General features: G+C 52.8%; 1 protein-coding gene across 1 annotated transcript in view; it reads left to right on the plus strand.

The window, feature by feature from the left end:
- Positions 1-22,632, plus strand: part of copa (COPI coat complex subunit alpha) — a 69,347-nt gene that overhangs the window by 8,350 nt on the left and 38,365 nt on the right. The window contains exons 3-13 of the mRNA XM_038801076.1: positions 3,252-3,365; positions 3,615-3,688; positions 3,809-3,889; positions 6,253-6,329; positions 6,923-7,032; positions 8,940-9,049; positions 11,114-11,213; positions 11,712-11,847; positions 12,724-12,806; positions 18,284-18,434; positions 22,010-22,076. Of these exons, the coding sequence (XP_038657004.1) occupies positions 3,252-3,365; positions 3,615-3,688; positions 3,809-3,889; positions 6,253-6,329; positions 6,923-7,032; positions 8,940-9,049; positions 11,114-11,213; positions 11,712-11,847; positions 12,724-12,806; positions 18,284-18,434; positions 22,010-22,076 (1,103 nt within the window). The remainder of the gene's footprint in view (positions 1-3,251; positions 3,366-3,614; positions 3,689-3,808; positions 3,890-6,252; positions 6,330-6,922; positions 7,033-8,939; positions 9,050-11,113; positions 11,214-11,711; positions 11,848-12,723; positions 12,807-18,283; positions 18,435-22,009; positions 22,077-22,632) is intronic.

Below are 22,632 nucleotides of genomic sequence, written 5' to 3' on the forward strand. Positions count from 1 at the left end.
CGGTAGCATTGTGGATAGTGCAATTGCTCACAGCTCTAGGGTCCCAGGTTCGATTCTGGCTTGGGACACTCTCTGTGCGGAGTCTGCACGTTCTCCCTGTGTCTGCGTGGGTTTCCTCCGGGTGCTCCGGTTTCCTCCCACAGTCCAAAGATGTGCAGGTTAGGTGGATTGGCAATGATCAATTGCCCTTAGTGACCAAAATTGCCCTTAGTGTTGGGTGGGGTTACTGGGTTATGGAGATAGGGTAGAGGTGTTGACCTTGGGTAGGGTGCTCTTTCCAAGAGCCGGTGCAGACTCGATGGGCTGAATGGCCTCTTCTACACTGTAAATTCTATGATAATCTGAGGTACACTCCTTATTATCTCCCATCAGAGAGAACAACACACCTTCTTCGGCTGGCTGCAGCTCCAACTCTAAAAAGACACACCCAAGCTTTTCTCAAAGCGATACTAAAAGCTGTCAGACAGCCGAGCTCCACACACTCTGACACCACTGCAGTAACTTGAGCAGACAAACATTTCTTAAAGTGACATCCCCATGATCGGGACCACAATCTCAATTTCAAAACAGCTGGAACATCACCAGTGAACATCACCAGTGTCCCCTACGGCAGAGCGGGAACCTGCGAGTTCCGTAGGGGCACTGCCGATGACCCCTCGGAGCTGAAGAGGAGCGTGTGCACCGAAGAACTGGGTGGCTCCTCGAGGCAACCTCCTGTTGACTGCGACACTCGCTCAGTGATGGAGGTGACTGAGGCAGTGCACTCCCCCTGACAGATTAACTTTTTGAAAGACTGTTACGGGCTGTCTCTTTTTGGTTCCACCATTTCTGGTACAGGGTTGACTGGAAATAACCCCTGTTGTAAATAGTGTTTGAGGCACTTTAAGGGAGGGGAGGGGGTGAGGTGTGGTGGTGTGGCCCCTTTAAGCGGCAATCCCTTGTGGTGCACACGACTGACTCTGGGCCTATCACGTATGAGCGCACAAAACGCCAACCAATGGGGACAAAACACAGGGCACAAGGTTTAGGAGTGGATACACCAGTCATGGAGTGACAACCTGTTTAGAAACCTCTAGATGCAGCGAACCTTTCTCTTGTTACCAGTAAACCCCTTTGCTGACACAGGTATTGCCTCAAGTCCCCACACCATGAGTCAGATATAAAATTGAACTGGGTTTGGGTGATTTATTCATAACTGGAATTATATAGAGAGGTTGGGTTTGGTTTATATACAGAATACCAGATACCCGAGAGTGAGTTACAGACTGGAATCTAATCGAGGGGTTCAGGGTGGTTTCTATATAGAATAACAGATACCCGGGAGTGAGTTACAGACTGGAATCTAATCGAGGGGTTCAGGGTGGTTTATATATAGAATAACAGATACCCGGGAGTGAGTTACAGACTGGAATCTAATCGAGGGGTTCAGGGTGGTTTATATATAGAATAACAGATACCCGGGAGTGAGTTACAGACTGGAATCTAATCGAGGGGTTCAGGGTGGTTTCTCTATAGAATAACAGATACCCAGGAGTGAGTTGCAGACTGGAATCTAATCGAGGGGTTCAGGGTGGTTTATATATAGAATAACAGATACCCGGGAGTGAATTACAGACTGGAATCTAATCGAGGGGTATTGGGGTGGTTTATATATAGAATAGCAGATACCCGGGAGTGAGTTACAGACTGGAATCTAATCGGGGGGTTCGGGGTGGTTTATATATAGAATAACAGATACCCGGGAGTGAGTTACAGACTGGAATCTAATCGGGGGGTTCGGGGTGGTTTATATATAGAATAGCAGATACCCGGGAGTGAGTTACAGACTGGAATCTAATCGGGGGGTTCGGGGTGGTTTATAACTAGAATAACAGATACCCGGGAGTGAGGTACAGACTGGAATCTAATCGAGGGGTTCAGGGTGGTTTATATATAGAATAACAGATACCCGGGAGTGAATTACAGACTGGAATCTAATCGAGGGGTTTGGGTGGTTTATATATAGAATAACAGATACCTGGGAGTGAGGTCCAGACTGGAATCTAATCGAGGGGTTCAGGGTGGTTTATATATAGAATAACAGATACCCGGGAGTGAATTACAGACTGGAATCTAATCGAGGGGTTCAGGGTGGTTTATATACAGAATGACAGATAACCGGGAGTGAGTTACAGACTGCAATCTAATCGAGGGGTTCGGGTGGTTTATATATAGAATAACAGATACCCGGGAGTGAGTTACAGACTAGAATCTAATCGAGGGGTTCAGGGTGGTTTCTATATAGAATAACAGATACCCGGGAGTGAGTTACAGACTGGAATCTAATCGAGGGGTTCAGGGTGGTTTATATATAGAATAACAGATACCCGGGAGTGAGTTACAGACTGGAATCTAATCGAGGGGTTCAGGGTGGTTTCTATATAGAATAACAGATACCCAGGAGTGAGTTACAGACTGGAATCTATTCGAGGGGTTCAGGGTGGTTTATATATAGAATAACAGATACCCGGGAGTGAATTACAGACTGGAATCTAATCGAGGGGTATTGGGGTGGTTTATATATAGAATAGCAGATACCCGGGAGTGAGTTGCAGACTGGAATCTAATCGGGGGGTTCGGGGTGGTTTATATATAGAATAACAGATACCCGGGAGTGAGTTACAGACTGGAATCTAATCGGGGGGTTCGGGGTGGTTTAAATATAGAATAGCAGATACCCGGGAGTGAGTTACAGACTGGAATCTGTTCGGGGTGGTTTATAACTAGAATAACAGATACCCGGGAGTGAGGTACAGACTGGAATCTAATCGAGGGGTTCAGGGTGGTTTATATATAGAATAACAGATACCCGGGAGTGAATTACAGACTGGAATCTAATCGAGGGGTTTGGGTGGTTTATATATAGAATAACAGATACCTGGGAGTGAGGTACAGACTGGATTCTAATCGAGGGGTTCAGGGTGGTTTATATATAGAATAACAGATACCCGGGAGTGAATTACAGACTGGAATCTAATCGAGGGGTTCAGGGTGGTTTATATACAGAATGACAGATAACCGGGAGTGAGTTACAGACTGCAATCTAATCGAGGGGTTCGGGTGGTTTATATATAGAATAACAGATATCTGCTGGTGAAATGGAGCCTGGATTGTTAAGCGAGGTGTTCAGGGTTTACATGGAGAATATGAGGACTGATGTTCTGTGGTTAACCTCTTGTTTTCCCTCCTTTGACCCTCCCTGCTCTCGTTAGGACTCAGTTTCCATCCCAAACGACCCTGGATCCTTGCGAGTTTGCACAATGGTGTGGTCCAGCTTTGGGATTACCGCATGTGCACCTTGATCGACAAGTTCGACGAACATGACGGTGAGTTTGTGGCAAGACCAGGAATGTCTCCTCTTCCCCGCTCTGTCTCCCACCCGGTATTCCCGCCCCCCTCGGGCTCCTCCTTCCCCCCTGGGTCCCCCTCGGGCTCCTGCCCACCCCTCTGGCTCCTCCCCTTCCCCCCTCTGGCTCCTCCCCCTGGCCCCCCTCGGGCTCCACCTCACCCCCACCCCTGGGGCTCCCCAGCATATCTCTCCTCTCTTCTCACACTCTCTCTCTCTCTCCCTGCAGGGCCTGTCCGAGGAATTGACTTTCATGAGCAGCAGCCCCTGTTTGTGTCCGGTGGGGATGACTACAAGATTAAGGTAGTTGTTTATGGAGTGTCACTGCCTGACCCTGGCTGGAGAGGAACCCCCACCCCAGGCTCTTTGATCTGCTCTGGCCTCAGTGTGTTCTTCAAACATTTCTTGCTTTGTCACCTGCAGGTTTGGAATTATAAACTCCGGCGCTGCCTCTTCACCTTGCTTGGCCACCTGGATTATATTCGAACTACGTTCTTTCACCATGTGAGTTGCTGCATGTGTGGAGGGGACAGGATAGAGAGGGAGGGCTGGCAGCATAGTGGACAGGGGCCGAGGTTGGGGAGGGCCCATCCTAGTCATATGGAAACCAGAGCTGAGCACAGTGCTGCAAGTGTGGCTGAACCGAGGGAGATAAAAACATAGGAGCAGGATGACCTAACTAAGGTTCTATACAGCTGCAACATGACTTGCCAATTCTTATACTCAATGCCCTGGCCAATGAAGGAAGGTAAGCATGCCATATGCCTTCTTGACTACCTTCTCCATCTGTGTTGCCCCTTTCAGTGACCTGTCGACCTGTACACCTAGATCTCTCTGACTGTCGATACTCTTGAGGGTTCTACCATTCACTGTATATTCCCTACCTGTATTAGACCTTCCAAAATGCATTACCTCACATTTGTCCGGATTAAACTCCATCTGCCATCTCTCCGCCCAAGTCTCCAAACGATCTAAATCCTGCTGTATCCTCTGACAGTCTTCATCGCTATCCGCATTTCTACCAACCTTTGTGTCGTCTGCAAACTTACTAATCAGACCAGCTACATTTTCCTCCAAATCATTTATATAGACTACAAACAGCAACGGTCCCAGCACTGATCCCTGCAGAACACCACTAGTCACAGCCCTCCAATTAGAAAAGCACCCTTCCATTGCTATTCTGTGACCTAGCCAGTTCTGTATCCACCTTGCCAACTCACCCCTGATCCCGTGTGACTTCACCTTTTGTACCAGTCTGCCATGAGGGACCTTGTCAAAGGCCTTACTGAAGTCCATATAGACAACATCCACTGCCCTACCTGCATCAATCATCTTTGTGACCTCTTCGAAAAACTGTATCAAGTTTGTGAGACACGACCTCCCCTTCACAAAACCGTGCTGCCTCTCGCTGATACATCCGTTTGCTTCCAAATGGGAGTAGATCCTGTCTCGAAGAATTCTCTCCAGTAATTTCCCTACCACTGACGTAATGCTCACTAGCGTTAGTTCCCTGGATGACCCTTCTTAATCAAAGGAACAACATTGGCTATTCTCCAGTCCTCCGGGACATCACCTGAAGACAGTGAGGATCCAAAGATTTCTGTCAAGGCCTCAGCAGTTTCCCCTTTAGCCTCCTTCAGTATTCTGGGGTAGATCCCATCAGGCCCTGGGGACTCAGCTACCTTAATATTTTTCAAGACGCCCAACACCTCGTCTTTTTGGATCTCAATGTGACCCAATTCCTTCTCTTTAGTGAATACTGATGCAAAGTATTAATTTAGTACCTCGTCCATTTTCTCTCCTCATATGACAATGCCGCCATTCCTGGAATCAGCCTGCTAAACCTTTGCTGCACTCCCTCGAGCGCAAGAACATCCTTCCTCAAAAAAGGAGACCAAAACTGCGCACAATATTCTAGGCGTGGCCTCACCAAGGCCCTGTATAATCGCAACAACACATCCCTGCTTCTGTACTCGAAACCTCTCTCAATGAAGGCCAATTCGCATTCTTTACCGCCTGTTGCACCTGCAGCGAATGGTGCACAAGGACACCCAGGACCCACTGCACACTCCCTTCTCCCAATTTATAGCCATTCAGGTAGTAATCTGCCTGCCTGTTTTTGCTTCCAAAGTGAATAACCTCACACTTATCCAAATTATACTGCATCTGCCATTGGTTTGCCCACTTGCCCATCCTGTCCAGATCTTGCTGTAGGATCCCTGCATCCTCGCCACAGTCACCCTCCCATCCAACTGGATATCATCTGTAAACTTTGAGATGTTACATTTTGTTTCCTCGTCCAAATCATTAATCTATAATGTGAATAGCTGGATCCCAGCACCGATCCCTGTGGCACCCCATTAGTTACTGCCTGCCAATTTGAAAAAAAGGGTTAATTCCATTCCCTTTCTGCCAACCAGTTTTCTATCCATCTCCATATACTTCCCAGAAACCCATGCGCTTTAATCTTGCACGATAATCACTTGTATGTGACTTTGTCAAATGATTTCTGAAAATCCAAATATACCACATCGACTGGCTCCCCCTTGTCAACTCTACTAGTTACTTCAAAGAATTCCAATGGATTTGTCAAGCACGATTTCCCCTTCATAAATCCATGACGGCTCTGATCCTCCCACTGTTTTCTAAATGCTCTGCTATAAAGTCCTTGAATTTTCCCCAGTACTGATGTTAGGCTTACTGGTCAATAATTCCCTGTTTTCTCTCTAACTCCCTTTTTGAATATTGAAGTGACATTAGTTACCCTCCAATATGGAGACCAGAGCTGTGCACAATGCTCCAAGTGTGGTCTGACCCAGGATTCATGCTTAAGCAGGTGAGATAAGTTGGTTTGTTTTTCCTGGCAGGAATATCCTTGGATCCTGAGTGCTTCCGATGACCAAACAATCCGAATTTGGAATTGGCAATCGCGAACCTGTGTGTGGTAAGTGCTCGGGGAGAGGACATGGTGGGTGGGAGTGTGGTTCTGTATCATGGGGAAAGGGATAGAAATTGCTAATGCCCCGCAAAATGGGTTTCTCTTCAACGCATGGGGGGGTTGGAGGAGAAATCCGATTTGGTGTGGGGCAATTGGGACGGGGAGGATGCAACCTTGTTACTTGTGGAAATAAATTCTGATTTGGTGAGGCATGGTGGGCAATGGTTAGCACTGCTGCCTCACAGCGCCAGTGACCCAGGTTCGATTCCGGCCTCAGGACTGTGTGGAGTTTGCACGTTCTACCCGTGTCTGCGTGGGTTTCCTATGGGTGCTCGTTTCCTGCCACAGCCCAAAGATGACCAGGTTCGGTGGATTGCTCATGCTGAATTGCCCCTTAGTGTCCAACGGTTAGGTGGCGTTACAGGTATAGCGTGGGGCGATTGTCCCAGATAGGGTGCTCTATTGGGGCAGGGGCCAGTACAGACTTGATGGGCCGAATGACCTGCACTGTACAGATTCTATGATTTGTTCTTATACCTCTTCTCCTCTTCCACCTCCATGTCTTCTCTCCCCCCACCTCCTTCCCTCCCCGGACACAGTGTGCTGACGGGGCATAACCATTATGTGATGTGTGCCCAGTTCCATCCTTCGGAAGATTTGGTTGTTTCAGCAAGCTTGGATCAGACGGTCCGAGTCTGGGATATTTCTGGTAAGTCTCGGGCTTTGGGGCTGCGGCCGTGGCGATTCCTGATGTTCACTGCGTGGGAAGGGGAGGGTTAGCGGAACAGCGTGTTCCGCATGGTGGGGAAGGGGGGAATTGAGGAAATGCCAATCCACCTCCTCGCCCTCCCTTGTACCTGATGCTGAACCAGTCTGTTTACAGCCGTGGTCTTAGGGTGGATGCCCGTGTGAGTTTCTGCCAATTTAACCCCTCGAGCCTGCTCCACCGTTCAATATGACCATGGCTGATCCCATCCTGGCCTCAACTCCCCACATTGTCCGTTCTCCGCAACCCTTCAACCCATTACTAATTAAATCTAACTCCCCCTCAAATTTACTCACTGTCCCAGCACCCTGCACTCTGCTAACCTATCTATATCGTAAGGTTCTTATTTCTTCTTTGCAAATTTCTATTTTTCTGACATCTGCAAATTTGGCTATAGAAATTTATTCCTGTATCCATGCTGTTTATATAGATCCTTCACCCCCAACAACCCTCCCTATCTCTGTAACCTCCTCCAGTCCCCACAACCCTCCCTATCTCTGTAACCTACTCCAGACCCTACAACCCTCCCTATCTCTGTAACCTCCTCCAGTCCCTACAACCCTCCCTATCTCTGTAACCTCCTCCAGCCCCTACAACCCTCCCTATCTCTGTAACCTCCTCCAGTCCCCACACCCCTCCCTATCTCTGTAACCTGCTCCAGTCCGTACAGCTCTCCCTATCTCTGTAACCTCCTCCAGTCCCTACAACCCTCCCTATCTCTGTAACCTCCTCCAGCCCCTACAATCCTCCCTATCTCTGTAACCTCCTCCAGTCCCTACAACCCTCCCTATCTCTGTAACCTCCTCCAGTCCCTACAGCCCTCCCTATCTATGTAACTTCCTCCAGCCCCTACAACCCTCCCTATCTCTGTAACCTCCTCCAGTCCCCACACCCCTCCCTATCTCTGTAACCTCCTCCAGTCCCCACACCCCTCCCTAGCTCTGTAACCTCCTCCAGCCCCTACAACCCTCCCTATCTCTGTAACCTCCTCCAGTCCCCACAACCCTCCCTATCTCTGTAACCTCCTCCAGTCCCCACACCCCTCCCTAGCTCTGTAACCTCCTCCAGCCCCTACAACCCTCCCTATCTCTGTAACCTCCTCCAGTCCCCACAACCCTCCCTATCTCTGTAACCTCCTCCAGTCCCTCCAACCCTCCCTATCTCTGTAACCTCCTCCAGTCCCCACAACCCTCCCTATCTCTGTAACCTCTTCCAGCCCCATCAACCCTCCCTATCTCTGTAACCTCCTCCAGTCCCTACATCCCTATCTCTAACTTCCTCTTGCCTTTACAACCCTCTTCATCTCTGTAACTTCTCCCAGCAACCCTCTAAGATCGCTGCGCTCCTCCAATTCCGGCCTCTTGAACATCCCTCAATTCTCATCGCTCCACCATTGGCGGCCGTGCCTCCAGCTGCCTGGGGCGTACGTTCTGAAATTGCCTCGCTAAACCTCGTCACCTCTCCACTGTCCTCCTTTAAGTCGATCCTGCCAACCTCCACCAGTGGGCTAAACAGCTGGCTTGTAATGCAGAACAATGCCAGCAGCGCGGGTTCAATTCCCGTACCAGTCTCCCCGAACAGGCGGCAGAATGTGGCAACTAGGGACTTTTCACAGTAACTTCATTGAAGCCTACTCGTGACAATGAGCGATTGTTATTATTCAGTGAGCTTTTGCTCACCCATCCCTGATATCTCCTCGTGACTCAGTACTAAAACTTATTCCATTCCTGAGAAATACTTTACAAATAAGTATTGCTTGCTTTAGTTGCCCGCCCTCTGCCCGCCGCTTGCCTGCCCCTGTCCACCGTGCTCGCCCGCCTCTCACCCACCATGCTAAATTTCTCTGTCAGGTCTCCGGAAGAAGAATCTCTCCCCTGGGGCAGTGGAAAGCGATGTTCGCGGGATTTCTGGCGTCGATCTCTTTGGGACCACCGATGCGGTGGTCAAGCATGTCTTGGAGGTGAGTTACTTTTTCTGTCGGTGAACCGTGAATCCGGAGAACCCAATTTACCAAACAACCCTACAGAAGAGATAATTCCCCCCAGAACGTCCATTTCCGTACATTTTACTTGGAATCCAATTCAATCATGTATAAAGAGGCAGTCCAAAGGAGCACAGAATTCCTAAAGTGCAGAAGGAGGCCATTCAGCCCATCGAGTCTGCACTGGCCCTCTGAAAGAGCACCCTACTTAGGCCCACTCCCCCACCCTATCCCTGTAACCCCGTAATCCTGTGCACTTTTGGACTGTGGGAGGAAACCGGAGCATCCGGAGGAAACCCACACAGACACAGGGAGACCGTGCAGACTCTGTACAGACAGTGACCCAAGGTCGGAATTTAACCCTGAAAAGTGAGAGGTGGTGCCTTTTAGAAGGATTAACAAGGCAAGGGAAGAACAATGAATGGTAGGACCAGAGACTCAGGTGGATCTTGGTGTGCATGTCCAAAGATTACCTAATGCCAGCAGGACAGGCGGAGAAGATGGTTAAGAAGGTAAATGGAATTCTGTCTTTGTTAGCCGTGACATAGATTATAAGAGCTGGGAGGTTATGATGGAGCTGCATAAAATGCTCATCCGGCCTCAGCTGGAGTGCCGGGAGCAGTTCTCCAGTTGTGGAAGGCAGTTCTCCAGTCCCGGAAGGAAGTGATTGCACTGGAGAGGGTGCAGAGGAGATTGGCCAGGATGCTGTCTGGGCAGGAGGAGGACAGCTCTGAAGACAGACTTGTTAGGCTGGGGTTGTTTTCCCTGGAGCAGAGAAGGCTGAGAGGGGGGACCTGATTGAGGTGTACAAAATTATGAGGAACATAGGGTGAATAGGGAGGAGAGGGGCAATAACCAGGGGCATGGATTTAAGGTAAGGGACTGGAGATTTAGAGGGGATGTGAGGAAAAACATTTCCACTAAGTGGGTGGTGGGAATCTGGAACTCGCTGTCTGAAAGGGTGGTAGAGGTGCAAACCCTCAACATTTAAGAAGTATTCAGATAAGCACTTGTAATGCCATAGCACAGTATAGTCAAAGTCGGGGTCGTGGGTCGCAGGCGTGTGCAACCAAAAATGCAGGCGCACTGCGCATGTGTGCCCGCTCAAAGGTACGCACGCGCAGAATCACCGTGTTTTGGCACATGCCCACCAATGGGCAGGAACGCGTGTGCAGTGCGCCCGCATTTTTTTATATAGTCGCGACCGTTATTTTGAAGACCGCTCACAGCCGGCATTGTTAAAAGCCTGCTGTTGTGTGCGAATTTGCTCAATCGGAGACGCAGCAGACGATTTGTTTTTAGATTTAATGTAATCTTCCTGCCCTGAAGGGAGGTAACGCTCCCCGAACTTTGACATCACATGCTTTGGGCGCGATTGCGATTCCTCCATTTTGTCAGCAGCAAACAAGAGAGAAAATGGTGGGTCGCGAAGGTCGGCCGGCGGGGGTCGCGAAGGTCGGCCGGCGGGGGTCGCGAAGGTCGGCCGGCGGGGGTCGCGAAGGTCGGCCGGCGGGGGTCGCGAAGGTTGGCCCGTTGGTAAAAATGGGTCCTCGGGGGTGGGGGGAGTTTGAAAACACTGCTATAGCATACAGAGCGACTAAGTGCTGGAAAATGGCATTAGAATAGATAGGTATTTGATGGCTGGCAAAGATTCGATGGGCTGAAGGGCCTCTCTCTGCTGTATAGCTCTGACTCTATGTTCACTTTTAGTTCGCTCGTCGATCACTTCCCCAAATGCCTCTGGTATTGTGTTTTGCTTCTTATTGCCAAGCAGAGAACCAACCTTTCCATTGAGGTATTTCACGGCTTCTCCTCGCATGAGATTCCCTTGTGTCTCTCCCTACTTTGTCTCTTGTGTCACCGTCTGGTCATCTTCACCTTCCAGTTCCTCTGCTTACCCCCACCCCGTTCTGTTCTCTTTCACCCCACCAGTCCCCCCTCCTGCATTGTTTTGCCTTCCTGCCCCCAACCACGGGGGCAGCCCAGGTTCCACCCTCACCCTCCTGTGTTTTTTTTTCCCCACCCATCTCCTCGGCTTCACAGGGTCACGATCGAGGTGTCAACTGGGCAGCCTTCCATCCCAGCATGCCCCTGATTGTGTCGGGTGCAGACGACCGGCAGGTGAAGATTTGGCGGATGAATGGTGAGTCCGTCACCTATATGTCTTTCGGCTCCCCCTGCTGTCAGGGCTGTGTGCGTCGGGGCTGAGCCCCAGGGGGGAGGGGGTGGCTGGGCGCGGCGGGGCCGGCCGTGTAATTCCACTGCTCCCTGGGTCATGATATGGACTTAAATCATTCTCCCAGTTGGTGATACCACCAAATATCTGTTCATATGCGGCCCCCTTACTTGCGCACAAGGCTCTCTGCCTCCACTCCCCACAGTACGCTCCCTCCTCCCCCAGGGCGCACAAGGCCGTCGTCCACCCGGGGAGCACGAGGCCGTTTCTCCCCCCCCCCCCCCCCCCCTCGCGCACACGAGGCACCCCCCCTCCGGCCCCGCCTTTGGCCCACGCGGATACCCCTTGCATTCACTTTCTATCAGAATGTTCTTGGTCCTTCAGTATTTTCGATGAGGAAAGTGTTTATGACGGGGTCCTGAACAGTCACCAGTCTGACCCACTCTCTCTGCGTGTCTCTCTCAGATTCAAAGGCCTGGGAGGTGGACACTTGCCGTGGCCACTACAATAATGTCTCGTGTGCTGTATTCCACCCACGTCAAGAACTCATCCTCAGCAACTCGGAGGATAAGAGCATCAGAGTCTGGGACATGTCCAAGAGGTGAGAGGCTGGGGCCAGCGGGCGAAGGGGGACTGAGCGGCACGAGGTCAGAGGGTGAAAGGGGACCGAGCGGCACGGGGTCAGAGGGTGAAGGGGAACCGAGCGGCACGGGGTCAGAGGGTGAAGGGGAACCGAGCGGCACGGGGTCAGAGGGTGAAGGGGAACCGAGCATCACAGGGTCAGAGGGTGAAGGGGAACCGAGCAGCACAGGGTCAGAGGGTGAAGGGGAACCGAGCGGCACGAGGTCAGAAGGTGAAGGGGAACCGAGCGGCACGGGGTCAGAGGGTGAAGGGGGACCGAACGGCACGGGGTCAGAGGATGAAGGGGAACCGAGCGGCACGGGGTCAGAGGGTGAAGGGGAACCGAGCGGCACGGGGTCAGAGGGTGAAGGGGGACCGAGCGGCACAGGGTCAGAGGGTGAAGGGGGACCGAGCGGCACGGGGTCAGAGGGTGAAAGGGAACCGAGCGGCACGGGGGCAGAGGGTGAAGGGGAACCGAGCGGCACGGGGGCTGAGGGTGAAGGGGGACCGAGCGGCAGAGGGTGAAGGGGGACCGAGCGGCAGAGGGTGAAGGGGGACCGAGCGGCAGAGGGTGAAGGGGGACCGAGCGGCAGGGGGTGAAGGGGGACCGAGCGGCAGGGGGTGAAGGGGGACCGAGCGGCAGGGGGTGAAGGGGGACCGAGCGGCAGGGGGTGAAGGGGTCAGGAAGGCGTTAATGCCGGGAGTCGCGCTGCCAGAGAGCATCAGGGCTGGAATGTAGTGAGGACACGGCATTTCCGCAGGTGTACAGGGAGTAAGTGGGGAAGGCACACCAGATGGATCAGCCAGACTGACCTTGTTCTCGCTCTCTCTCCCACTCCCCCCGATTACTGGGCAGGACTGGCGTGCAGACCTTCCGACGAGACCACGACCGTTTCTGGGTCCTCGGTGCCCACCCCAACCTCAACCTTTTCGCTGCAGGTAAGGAGCTGTGGGTACATGGGTGGGTATCACTTTCTCCAGCCGCTCTATCCCCCTCGCCATGTCCCAAAGTGGCAAAGGTTTTGCATCAAAGTCACTGCTGGAATAGAGGGAGCAGAACAACCAGCGAATGAACAGCAATATGTCAACGACTGAAATGCGATCACAACCTGGATCATTTGTTTTTCATGGTTTTGTTTGAGGGATAGGTTTGACCCCAAGGACACCAGGGACACGACCGCACTGCCCTCCTTCTAACAGAAAGGGTACAGATATTTACATGCAGCAGAGTGCAGCACTCCCTCAGTACTGACCCTCTGACAGTACAGCACTCCCTCAGTACTGACCCTCTGACAGTGCAGCACTCCCTCAGTACTGACCCTCTGACAGTGCAGCACTCCCTCAGTACTGACCCTCTGACAGTGCAGCACTCCCTCAGTACTGACCCTCTGACAGTGCAGCACTCCCTCAGTACTGACCCTCTGACAGTGCAGCACTCCCTCAGTACTGACCCTCTGACAGTGCAGCACTCCCTCAGTACTGACCCTCTGACAGTGCAGCACTCCCTCAGTACTGACCCTCTGACAGTGCAGCACTCCCTCAGTACTGACCCTCTGACAGTGCAGCACTCCCTCAGTACTGACCCTCTGACAGTGTAGCACTCCCTCAGTACTGACCCTCTGACAGTGCAGCTCCCTCAGTACTGACCCTCTGACAGTGCAGCATTCCCTCAGTACTGACCCTCTGACAGTGCAGCACTCCCTCAGTACTGACCCTCTGACAGTGCAGCACTCCCTCAGTACTGACCCTCTGACAGTGCAGCGCTCCCTCAGTACTGACCCTCTGACAGTGCAGCTCCCTCAGTACTGACCCTCTGACAGTGCAGCGCTCCCTCAGTACTGACCCTCTGACAGTGCAGCGCTCCCTCAGTACTGACCCTCTGACAGTGCAGCTCCCTCAGTACTGACCCTCTGACAGTGCAGCACTCCCTCAGTACTGACCCTCTGACAGTGCAGCGCTCCCTCAGTACTGACCCTCTGACAGTGCAGCACTCCCTCAGTACTGACCCTCTGACAGTGCAGCACTCCCTCAGTACTGACCCTCTGACAGTGCAGCACTCCCTCAGTACTGACCCTCTGACAGTGCAGCACTCCCTCAGTACTGACCCTCTGACAGTGCAGCACTCCCTCAGTACTGACCCTCTGACAGTGCAGCACTCCCTCAGTACTGACCCTCTGACAGTGTAGCACTCCCTCAGTACTGACCCTCTGACAGTGCAGCTCCCTCAGTACTGACCCTCTGACAGTGCAGCATTCCCTCAGTACTGACCCTCTGACAGTGCAGCACTCCCTCAGTACTGACCCTCTGACAGTGCAGCACTCCCTCAGTACTGACCCTCTGACAGTGCAGCTCCCTCAGTACTGACCCTCTGACAGTGCAGTATTCCCTCAGTACTGACCCTCTGACAGTGCAGCACTCCCTCAGAACTGACCCTCTGACAGTGCAGCACTCCCTCAGTACTGACCCTCTGACAGTGCAGCGCTCCCTCAGTACTGACCCTCTGACAGTGCAGCGCTCCCTCAGTACTGACCCTCTGACAGTGCAGCACTCTCTCAGTGCTGACCCTCTGACAGTGCAGCACTCCCTCAGTACTGACCCTCTGACAGTGCAGCACTCCCTCAGTACAGACACTCAAACAGTGCAGCACTCCATCAGTACTGACCCTCTGTCAGTGCAGCACTCCCTCTGTACTGACCCTCTGACAGTGCAGCACTCCCTCAGCACTGACCCTCTGACAGTGCAGCACTCCCTCAGTACTGACCCTCTGACAGTGCAGCACTCCCTCAGTACTGACCCTCTGACAGTGCAGCACTCCCTCAGTACTGACCCTCTGACAGTGCAGCACTCCCTCAGTACTGACCCTCTGACAGTGCAGCACTCCCTCAGTACTGACCCTCTGACAGTGCAGCGCTCCCTCAGTACTGACCCTCTGACAGTGCAGCTCCCTCAGTACTGACCCTCTGACAGTGCAGCACTCCCTCAGTACTGACCCTCTGACAGTGCAGCGCTCCCTCAGTACTGACCCTCTGACAGTGCAGCACTCCCTCAGTACTGACCCTCTGACAGTGCAGCTCCCTCAGTACTGACCCTCTGACAGTGCAGCATTCCCTCAGTACTGACCCTCTGACAGTGCAGCACTCCCTCAGAACTGACCCTCTGACAGTGCAGCACTCCCTCAGTACTGACCCTCTGACAGTGCAGCGCTCCCTCAGTACTGACCCTCTGACAGTGCAGCGCTCCCTCAGTACTGACCCTCTGACAGTGCAGCACTCTCTCAGTGCTGACCCTCTGACAGTGCAGCACTCCCTCAGTACTGACCCTCTGACAGTGCAGCACTCCCTCAGTACTGACACTCAAACAGTGCAGCACTCCATCAGTACTGACCCTCTGTCAGTGCAGCACTCCCTCTGTACTGACCCTCTGACAGTGCAGCACTCCCTCAGCACTGACCCTCTGACAGTGCAGCACTCCCTCAGTACTGACCCTCTGACAGTGCAGCACTCCCTCAGTACTGACCCTCTGACAGTGCAGCACTCCCTCAGTACTGACCCTCTGACAGTGCAGCACTCCCTCAGTACTGACCCTCTGACAGTGCAGCACTCCCTCAGTACTGACCCTTTGACAGTGCAGCACTCCCTCAGTACTGACCCTCTGACAGTGCAGCACTCCCTCAGTACTGACCCTCTGACAGTGCAGCACTCCCTCAGTACTGACCCTCTGACAGTGCAGCATTCCCTCAGTACTGACCCTCTGACAGTGCAACGCTCCCTCAGTACTGACCCTCTGACAGTGCAACGCTCCCTCAGTACTGACCCTCTGACAGTGCAACGCTCCCTCAGTACTGACCCTCTGACAGTGCAGCACTCCCTCAGTACTGACCCTCTGACAGTGCAGCACTCCCTCAGTACTGACCCTCTGACAGTGCAGCACTCCCTCAGTACTGACCCTCCCACAGTGCAGCACTCCCTCAGTACTGACCCTCTGACAGTGCAGCACTCCCTCAGTACTGACCCTCTGACAGTGCAGCATTCCCTCAGTACTGACCCTCTGACAGTGCAACGCTCCCTCAGTACTGACCCTCTGACAGTGCAACGCTCCCTCAGTACTGACCCTCTGACAGTGCAGCACTCCCTCAGTACTGACCCTCTGACAGTGCAGCACTCCCTCAGTACTGACCCTCTGACAGTGCAGCACTCCCTCAGTACTGACCCTCCCACAGTGCAGCACTCCCTCAGTACTGACCCTCTGACAGTGCAGCACTCCCTCAGTACTGACCCTCTGACAGTGCGGCACTCCCTCAGTACTGACCCTCTGACAGTGCAGCACTCCCTCAGTACTGACCCTCTGACAGTGCAGCACTCCCTCAGTACTGACCCTCTGACAGTGCAGCACTCCCTCAGTACTGACCCTCTGACAGTGCAGCACTCCCTCAGTACTGACCCTCTGACAGTGCAGCTCCCTCAGTACTGACCCTCTGACAGTGCAGCATTCCCTCAGTACTGACCCTCTGACAGTGCAGCATTCCCTCAGTACTGACCCTCTGACAGTGCAGCACTCCCTCAGTACTGACCCTCTGAAAGTGCAGCGCTCCCTCAGTACTGACCCTCTGACAGTGCAGCGCTTCCTCAGTACTGACCCTCTGACAGTGCAGCACTCTCTCAGTACTGACCCTCTGACAGTGCAGCACTCCCTCAGTACTGACCCTCTGACAGTGCAGCACTCCCTCAGTACTGACACTCAAACAGTGCAGCACTCCATCAGTACTGACCCTCTGTCAGTGCAGCACTCCCTCTGTACTGACCCTCTGACAGTGCAGCACTCCCTCAGCACTGACCCTCTGACAGTGCAGCACTTCTTCAGTACTGGCCCTCTGACAGTGCAGCACTCCCTCAGTACTGACCCTCTGACAGTGCAGCACTCCCTCAGTACTGGCCCTCTGACAGTGCAGCACTCCCTCAGTACTGACCCTCTGACAGTGCAGCACTCCCTCAGTACTGACCCTCTGACAGTGCAGCACTCCCTCAGTACTGACCCTCTGACAGTGCAGCTCCCTCAGTACTGACCCTCTGACAGTGCAGCATTCCCTCAGTACTGACCCTCTGACAGTGCAGCACTCCCTCAGTACTGACCCTCTGACAGTGCAGCACTCCCTCAGTACTGACCCTCTGACAGTGCAGCGCTCCCTCAGTACTGACCCTCTGACAGTGCAGCGCTCCCTCAGTACTGACCCTCTGACAGTGCAGCACTCCCTCAGTAATGACCCTCTGACAGTGCAGCACTCCCTCAGTACTGACCCTTTGACAGTGCAGCACTCCCTCAGTACTGACCCTCTGACAGTGCAGCACTCCCTCAGTACTGACCCTCTGACAGTGCAGCACTCCCTCAGTACTGACCCTCTGACAGTGCAGCATTCCCTCAGTACTGACCCTCTGACAGTGCAACGCTCCCTCAGTACTGACCCTCTGACAGTGCAACGCTCCCTCAGTACTGACCCTCTGACAGTGCAACGCTCCCTCAGTACTGACCCTCTGACAGTGCAGCACTCCCTCAGTACTGACCCTCTGACAGTGCAGCACTCCCTCAGTACTGACCCTCTGACAGTGCAGCACTCCCTCAGTACTGACCCTCCCACAGTGCAGCACTCCCTCAGTACTGACCCTCTGACAGTGCAGCACTCCCTCAGTACTGACCCTCTGACAGTGCGGCACTCCCTCAGTACTGACCCTCTGACAGTGCAGCACTCCCTCAGTACTGACCCTCTGACAGTGCAGCGCTCCCTCAGCACTGACCCTCTGACAGTGCAGCACTCCCTCAGTACTGACCCTCTGACAGTGCAGCTCCCTCAGTACTGACCCTCTGACAGTGCAGCATTCCCTCAGTACTGACCCTCTGACAGTGCAGCACTCCCTCAGTACTGACCCTCTGACAGTGCAGCACTCCCTCAGTACTGACCCTCTGACAGTGCAGCACACCCTCAGTACTGACCCTCTGACAGTGCAGCACTCCCTCAGTACTGACCCTCTGACAGTGCAGCACCCCTCAGTACTGACCCTCTGACAGTGCAGCACTCCCTCAGTACTGACCCTTTGACAGTGCAACGCTCCCTCAGTACTGACCCTCTGACAGTGCAGCGCTCCCTCAGTACTGACCCTCTGACAGTGCAGCACTCCCTCAGTACTGACCCTCTGACAGTTCAGCACTCCCTCAGTACTGACCCTCTGACAGTGCAGCACTCCCTCAGTACTGACCCTGTGACAGTGCAGCACTCCCTCAGTACTGACCCTCTGACAGTGCAGCACTCCCTCAGTACTGACCATTTATTCAGTTTGACAGATAAGATATTGAGAATTAACGATTGTCGGATGCCTTTTCTGACCCGGTTGTGTTGATGCCTTGTTCCCTCGATCCTCTCACAGGTCACGACAGTGGGATGATTGTATTTAAGTTGGAGCGGGAGAGGCCTGCCTATGCAGTTCATGGGAACGCCCTGTTTTACGTCAAAGATCGCTTCCTCAGGCAACTGGATTTCCACAGCTCCAAGGATGTGGCTGTAATGCAGCTCAGGAGGTGAGAGAGTCCTTTACACTGGATCAGATTGGATTGGTTGATTCTCACGTGTACCGAGGTACAGTGAAAGGTATTTTTCTGCGAGCAGCTCAAACAGATCATTAAGTACCTGAAAAAAAGGGGAAATTAAAGAAAATACATAATAGGGAAACACAATGTAACGACATAAGCACAGGCATCGGATGAAGCGTACAGGGTGTAGTGTTAATGAGGTCAGTCCATAAGAGGGTTGTTTCGGAGTCTGGTAACACCGGTTTTTGAATCTGTGCGTGTTCTCAGACTTCTGTATCTCCTGCCCGATGGAAGAAGTTGGAAGAGTGAGTAAGCCGGGTGGGAGGGATCCTTGATTATGCTGCCCGCCCTCCCCCGGCAGAGGGAGGTATAGATGGAGTCCATGGATGGGAGGCAGGTTCGTGTGATGGACTGGGCGGTATTCACGACTCTCTGAAGTTCCTTGCGGTCCTGGGCCGAGCAGTTGCCATACCAGGCTGTGATGCAGCCGGATAGGATGCTTTCTATAATGCATCTGTAAAAGTTGGTGAGGGTTAATGTGGACATGCCGAATTTCCTTAGTTTCCTGAGGAAGTATAGGCGCTGTTGTGCTTTCTTGGTGATAGCGTCGACGTGAGTGGACCAGGACAGATTTTTGGTGATGCGCCCGTCTGGAAATTTGAAACTGTTAACCATCTCCACCTCGTTGATGCTGACAGGGGTGTGGACAGTACTTGGCTTCCTGTAGTCGATGACCAGCTCTTTCGTTTTGCTGGCATTGAGGGATAGATTGTTGTCGCTGCACCACTCCACTAGGTTCTCTATCTCCCTCCTGTATTAGAACAGTACAGCACAGAACAGGCCCTTCGGCCCTCGATGTTGTGCCGAGCAATGATCACCCTACTCAAACCCACGTATCCACCCTATACCCGTAACCCAACAACCCCCCCCTTAACCTTACTTTTAGGACACCACGGGCAATTTAGCATGGCCAATCCACCTAACCCGCACATCTTTGGACTGTGGGAGGAAACCGGAGCACCCGGAGGAAACCCACGCACACACGGGGAGGACGTGCAGACTCCGCACAGACAGTGACCCAGCCGGGAACCGAACCTGGGACCCTGGAGCTGTGACTCATCGTTATTCGAGATGCGGCTCACTGCTCGTATCATCAGCAAACTTGTAGATGGAGTTGGAACCAAGTTTTGCCACGCAGTCGTGTATGTACAGGGAGTAGAGTAGGGGGCTAAGTACGCAGCCTTGCGGGGCCCCGGTATTGAGGACTACTGTGGAGGAGGTGTTGTTTATTCTTACTGATTGTGGTCTGTGGGTCAGAAAGTCGAGGATCCAGTTGCAGAGTGAGGAGCCAAGACCTAGGTTTCGGAGCTTTGACATGAGCTTGGCTGGGATTATGGTGTTGGAGGCGGAGCTGTAGTCAATAAGTGGGAGTCTGATGTAGGAGTCCTTGTTGTCGAGATGCTCTAGGGATGAGTGTAGGGCCAGGGAAATGGCGTCTGATGTGGACCGTTTGCGACAGTATGTGAATTGCAGTGGATCAAGGCGTTCTGGGAGTATGGAGATGATGCGCTTCATGAGCAGCCTCTCGAAGCACTTCATTACGACATACGTCAGGGCCACCGGACGGTAGTCATTGAGGCACGTTGCCTGGTTCTTCTTTGGCACCGGTATGATGGTAGTCTTCTTGAAGCAGGGGGGGACCTCGGAGTGGAGTAGGACAGGTCAAAGATGTCCGCGAACGCATCTGCCAGCTGGTCCATGCAGGCTCTGAGTGCACGACCAGGGATCCCATCCAGACCCGTTGCCTTCCGAGAGTTCACTTTCAGGAAGGCCGATCTGACTTCGGAAGCTGTGATGGTGGGTATGGGTGAGTTGTGGACTGCTGGGGCACTCGACAGCAGATCGTTGGTTACCTGCTCGAACCAAGCATAGAATGCATTGAGTTAATCGGGGAAGGGTGCGCTGTTGCCAGAGATACTGCTCGGCTTCGCTTTGTAGCCCGTTATGTTGTTTAGGCCTTGCCACAACCGCCGAGAGTCTGTCTGTGACTCTAGCTTAGTTTGATATTCTCTCTTGGCATCTCGGATGGCTTTGCTGAGGTCGTACCTGGATTTCTTGTATACGTCAGGGTCGTCTGACTTGAACACCTCAGAGCTGTCCTTCAGTAGGGAGTCAATCTCGCGATTGAGCCATGGTTTCTGGTTGGGGAACGTACGTACTGCTTTCTTTGGCACGCAGTCGTCCACACATTTGCTGATGAAGTCTGTGACGGTGGTGGCATATTCATTTAAGTTGGTCGCTGAGTTCTTAAATATGGACCAGTCCACTGTCTCTAAGCAGTCACGTAAGAGCTCTTCTGTCTCCTCGGACTAGCACTACACGACCTTCTTAGCTGGATTCTCCTGCTTGAGTTTCTGTTTGAAGCCGGGAGATGGAGCACAGTCTTATAGTCTGATTTCCCAAAGTGCAGTCGGGAGTTGGAACGGTAGGCACCCTTGATTTTTGAGTAGCAGTGGTCAAGAGTGTTGTCGCCCATGGTGGAACAGGAGATGTGCTGGTGGAATTTGGCCGCACATTCTTGAGGTTGGCCTTGTTGAAGTCTCTGGCCACGATTAACAAGGCCTCCGGGTGTTCTGTTTCGTAGTTTATAACTGTGTACAGTTCATCCAGCGCCGCCTTCACTTCCGCCTGGGGTAGGATGTAGACCGCTGTGATAATGGCTGAAGCGAACTCACGAGGAAGATAGTATGGGCGGCACTTTACGGTCAGGTATTCCAGGTCCAGGGAGCAGTAGGTCGCCAGGGTCGCCACATCCAAGCACCAGGAGGAGTTGATGAGGAGGCAAATCCCTCCACCCTTCACTTTGCCTGATAACACGGTGCGGTCCGCCGGTGAATTAAGGAGCCTTCAGGTTGTCTGGCACAGTCCTGTGAGGCGGGGGTGAGCCATGTCTCTGTGAAACAGAGCCCATCGGAGCCCACTGTCCCCATCAAACATTCCCAGGACAGGTACAACACGGGGTTAGATACAGAGTAAAGCTCCCTCCTCACTGTCCCCATCAAACACTCCCAGGACAGGTACAGCACGGGGTTAGATACAGAGTAAAGCTCCCTCTACACTATCCCCATCAAACACTCCCAGGACAGGTACAGCACGGGGTTAGATACAGAGTAAAGCTCCCTCTGCACTGTCACCATCAAACACTTCCAGGACAGGTACAGCATGGGGTTAGATACAGAGTAAAGCTCCCTCTACACTGTCCCCATCAAACACTCCCAGGACAGGTACAACACGGGGTTAGATACAGAGTAAAGCTCCCTCTACACTATCCCCATCAAACACTCCCAGGACAGGTACAGCACGGGGTTAGATACAGAGTAAAGCTCCCTCTGCACTGTCACCATCAAACACTTCCAGGACAGGTACAGCATGGGGTTAGATACAGAGTAAAGCTCCCTCTACACTGTCCCCATCAAACACTCCCAGGACAAGGAATGCCATTTTCTCCCATCCATTTTCTCCCGCTCGATGCTGATGTCTCTTTTCCTTTCTCATCCCTGCAGCGGTTCGAAATTCCCGGTGTTCAGCATGTCATACAATCCTGCGGAGAATGCTGTGCTGCTGTGTACGGTAAGATTTGCAGCACACTGGGTTGTTGCCAGGACTGTGAAATGGCAGCTGTCCAGTAGGATTGATTAGGTTGGGGGTTGCTCCACTCGGGGCAGTGGTGACTGAGGGAGATTTGGTTGCGACAAACAAAGTAGTGAGGGGGCTGGAGAGAGAGGATATGGGAAGGACCTGTTCACAGAGCAGAGAGACCAGTGGCCCAGGGATACCAATTTGAAACGATTGGAGGAAAGGCTGGAGGTGTGATGAGGAACACCGGCTGACATGGTAAAAGGTTCAAACCCTCAAATCATTTAAAAGGGGCCAGGTTATCCACCTCCAGTTCTGTAACCTTGCATGGCTATTGACTTGATACTGGCAAGTGGATTAGGCAAACAGCGCTCCTTGTGTAGCACGCATTGTTGCAGATTTTCCAAATATCTGAGAGGGTGGAATGTCGGGAGAGGGGAGACACTCTGGGCCAAATGGCCAGCATCTGTGCTTCAGAATTCAACACTGTGGGCTCAGTCACGGAGGGGAAAATGAAGCCTTGGGGCCTGACCTCTGAAAGAGAGCGAGA

Source organism: Scyliorhinus canicula, chromosome 6 (genome assembly GCF_902713615.1).
Source record: "Scyliorhinus canicula chromosome 6, sScyCan1.1, whole genome shotgun sequence".
Lineage (NCBI taxonomy): Eukaryota > Metazoa > Chordata > Chondrichthyes > Carcharhiniformes > Scyliorhinidae > Scyliorhinus > Scyliorhinus canicula.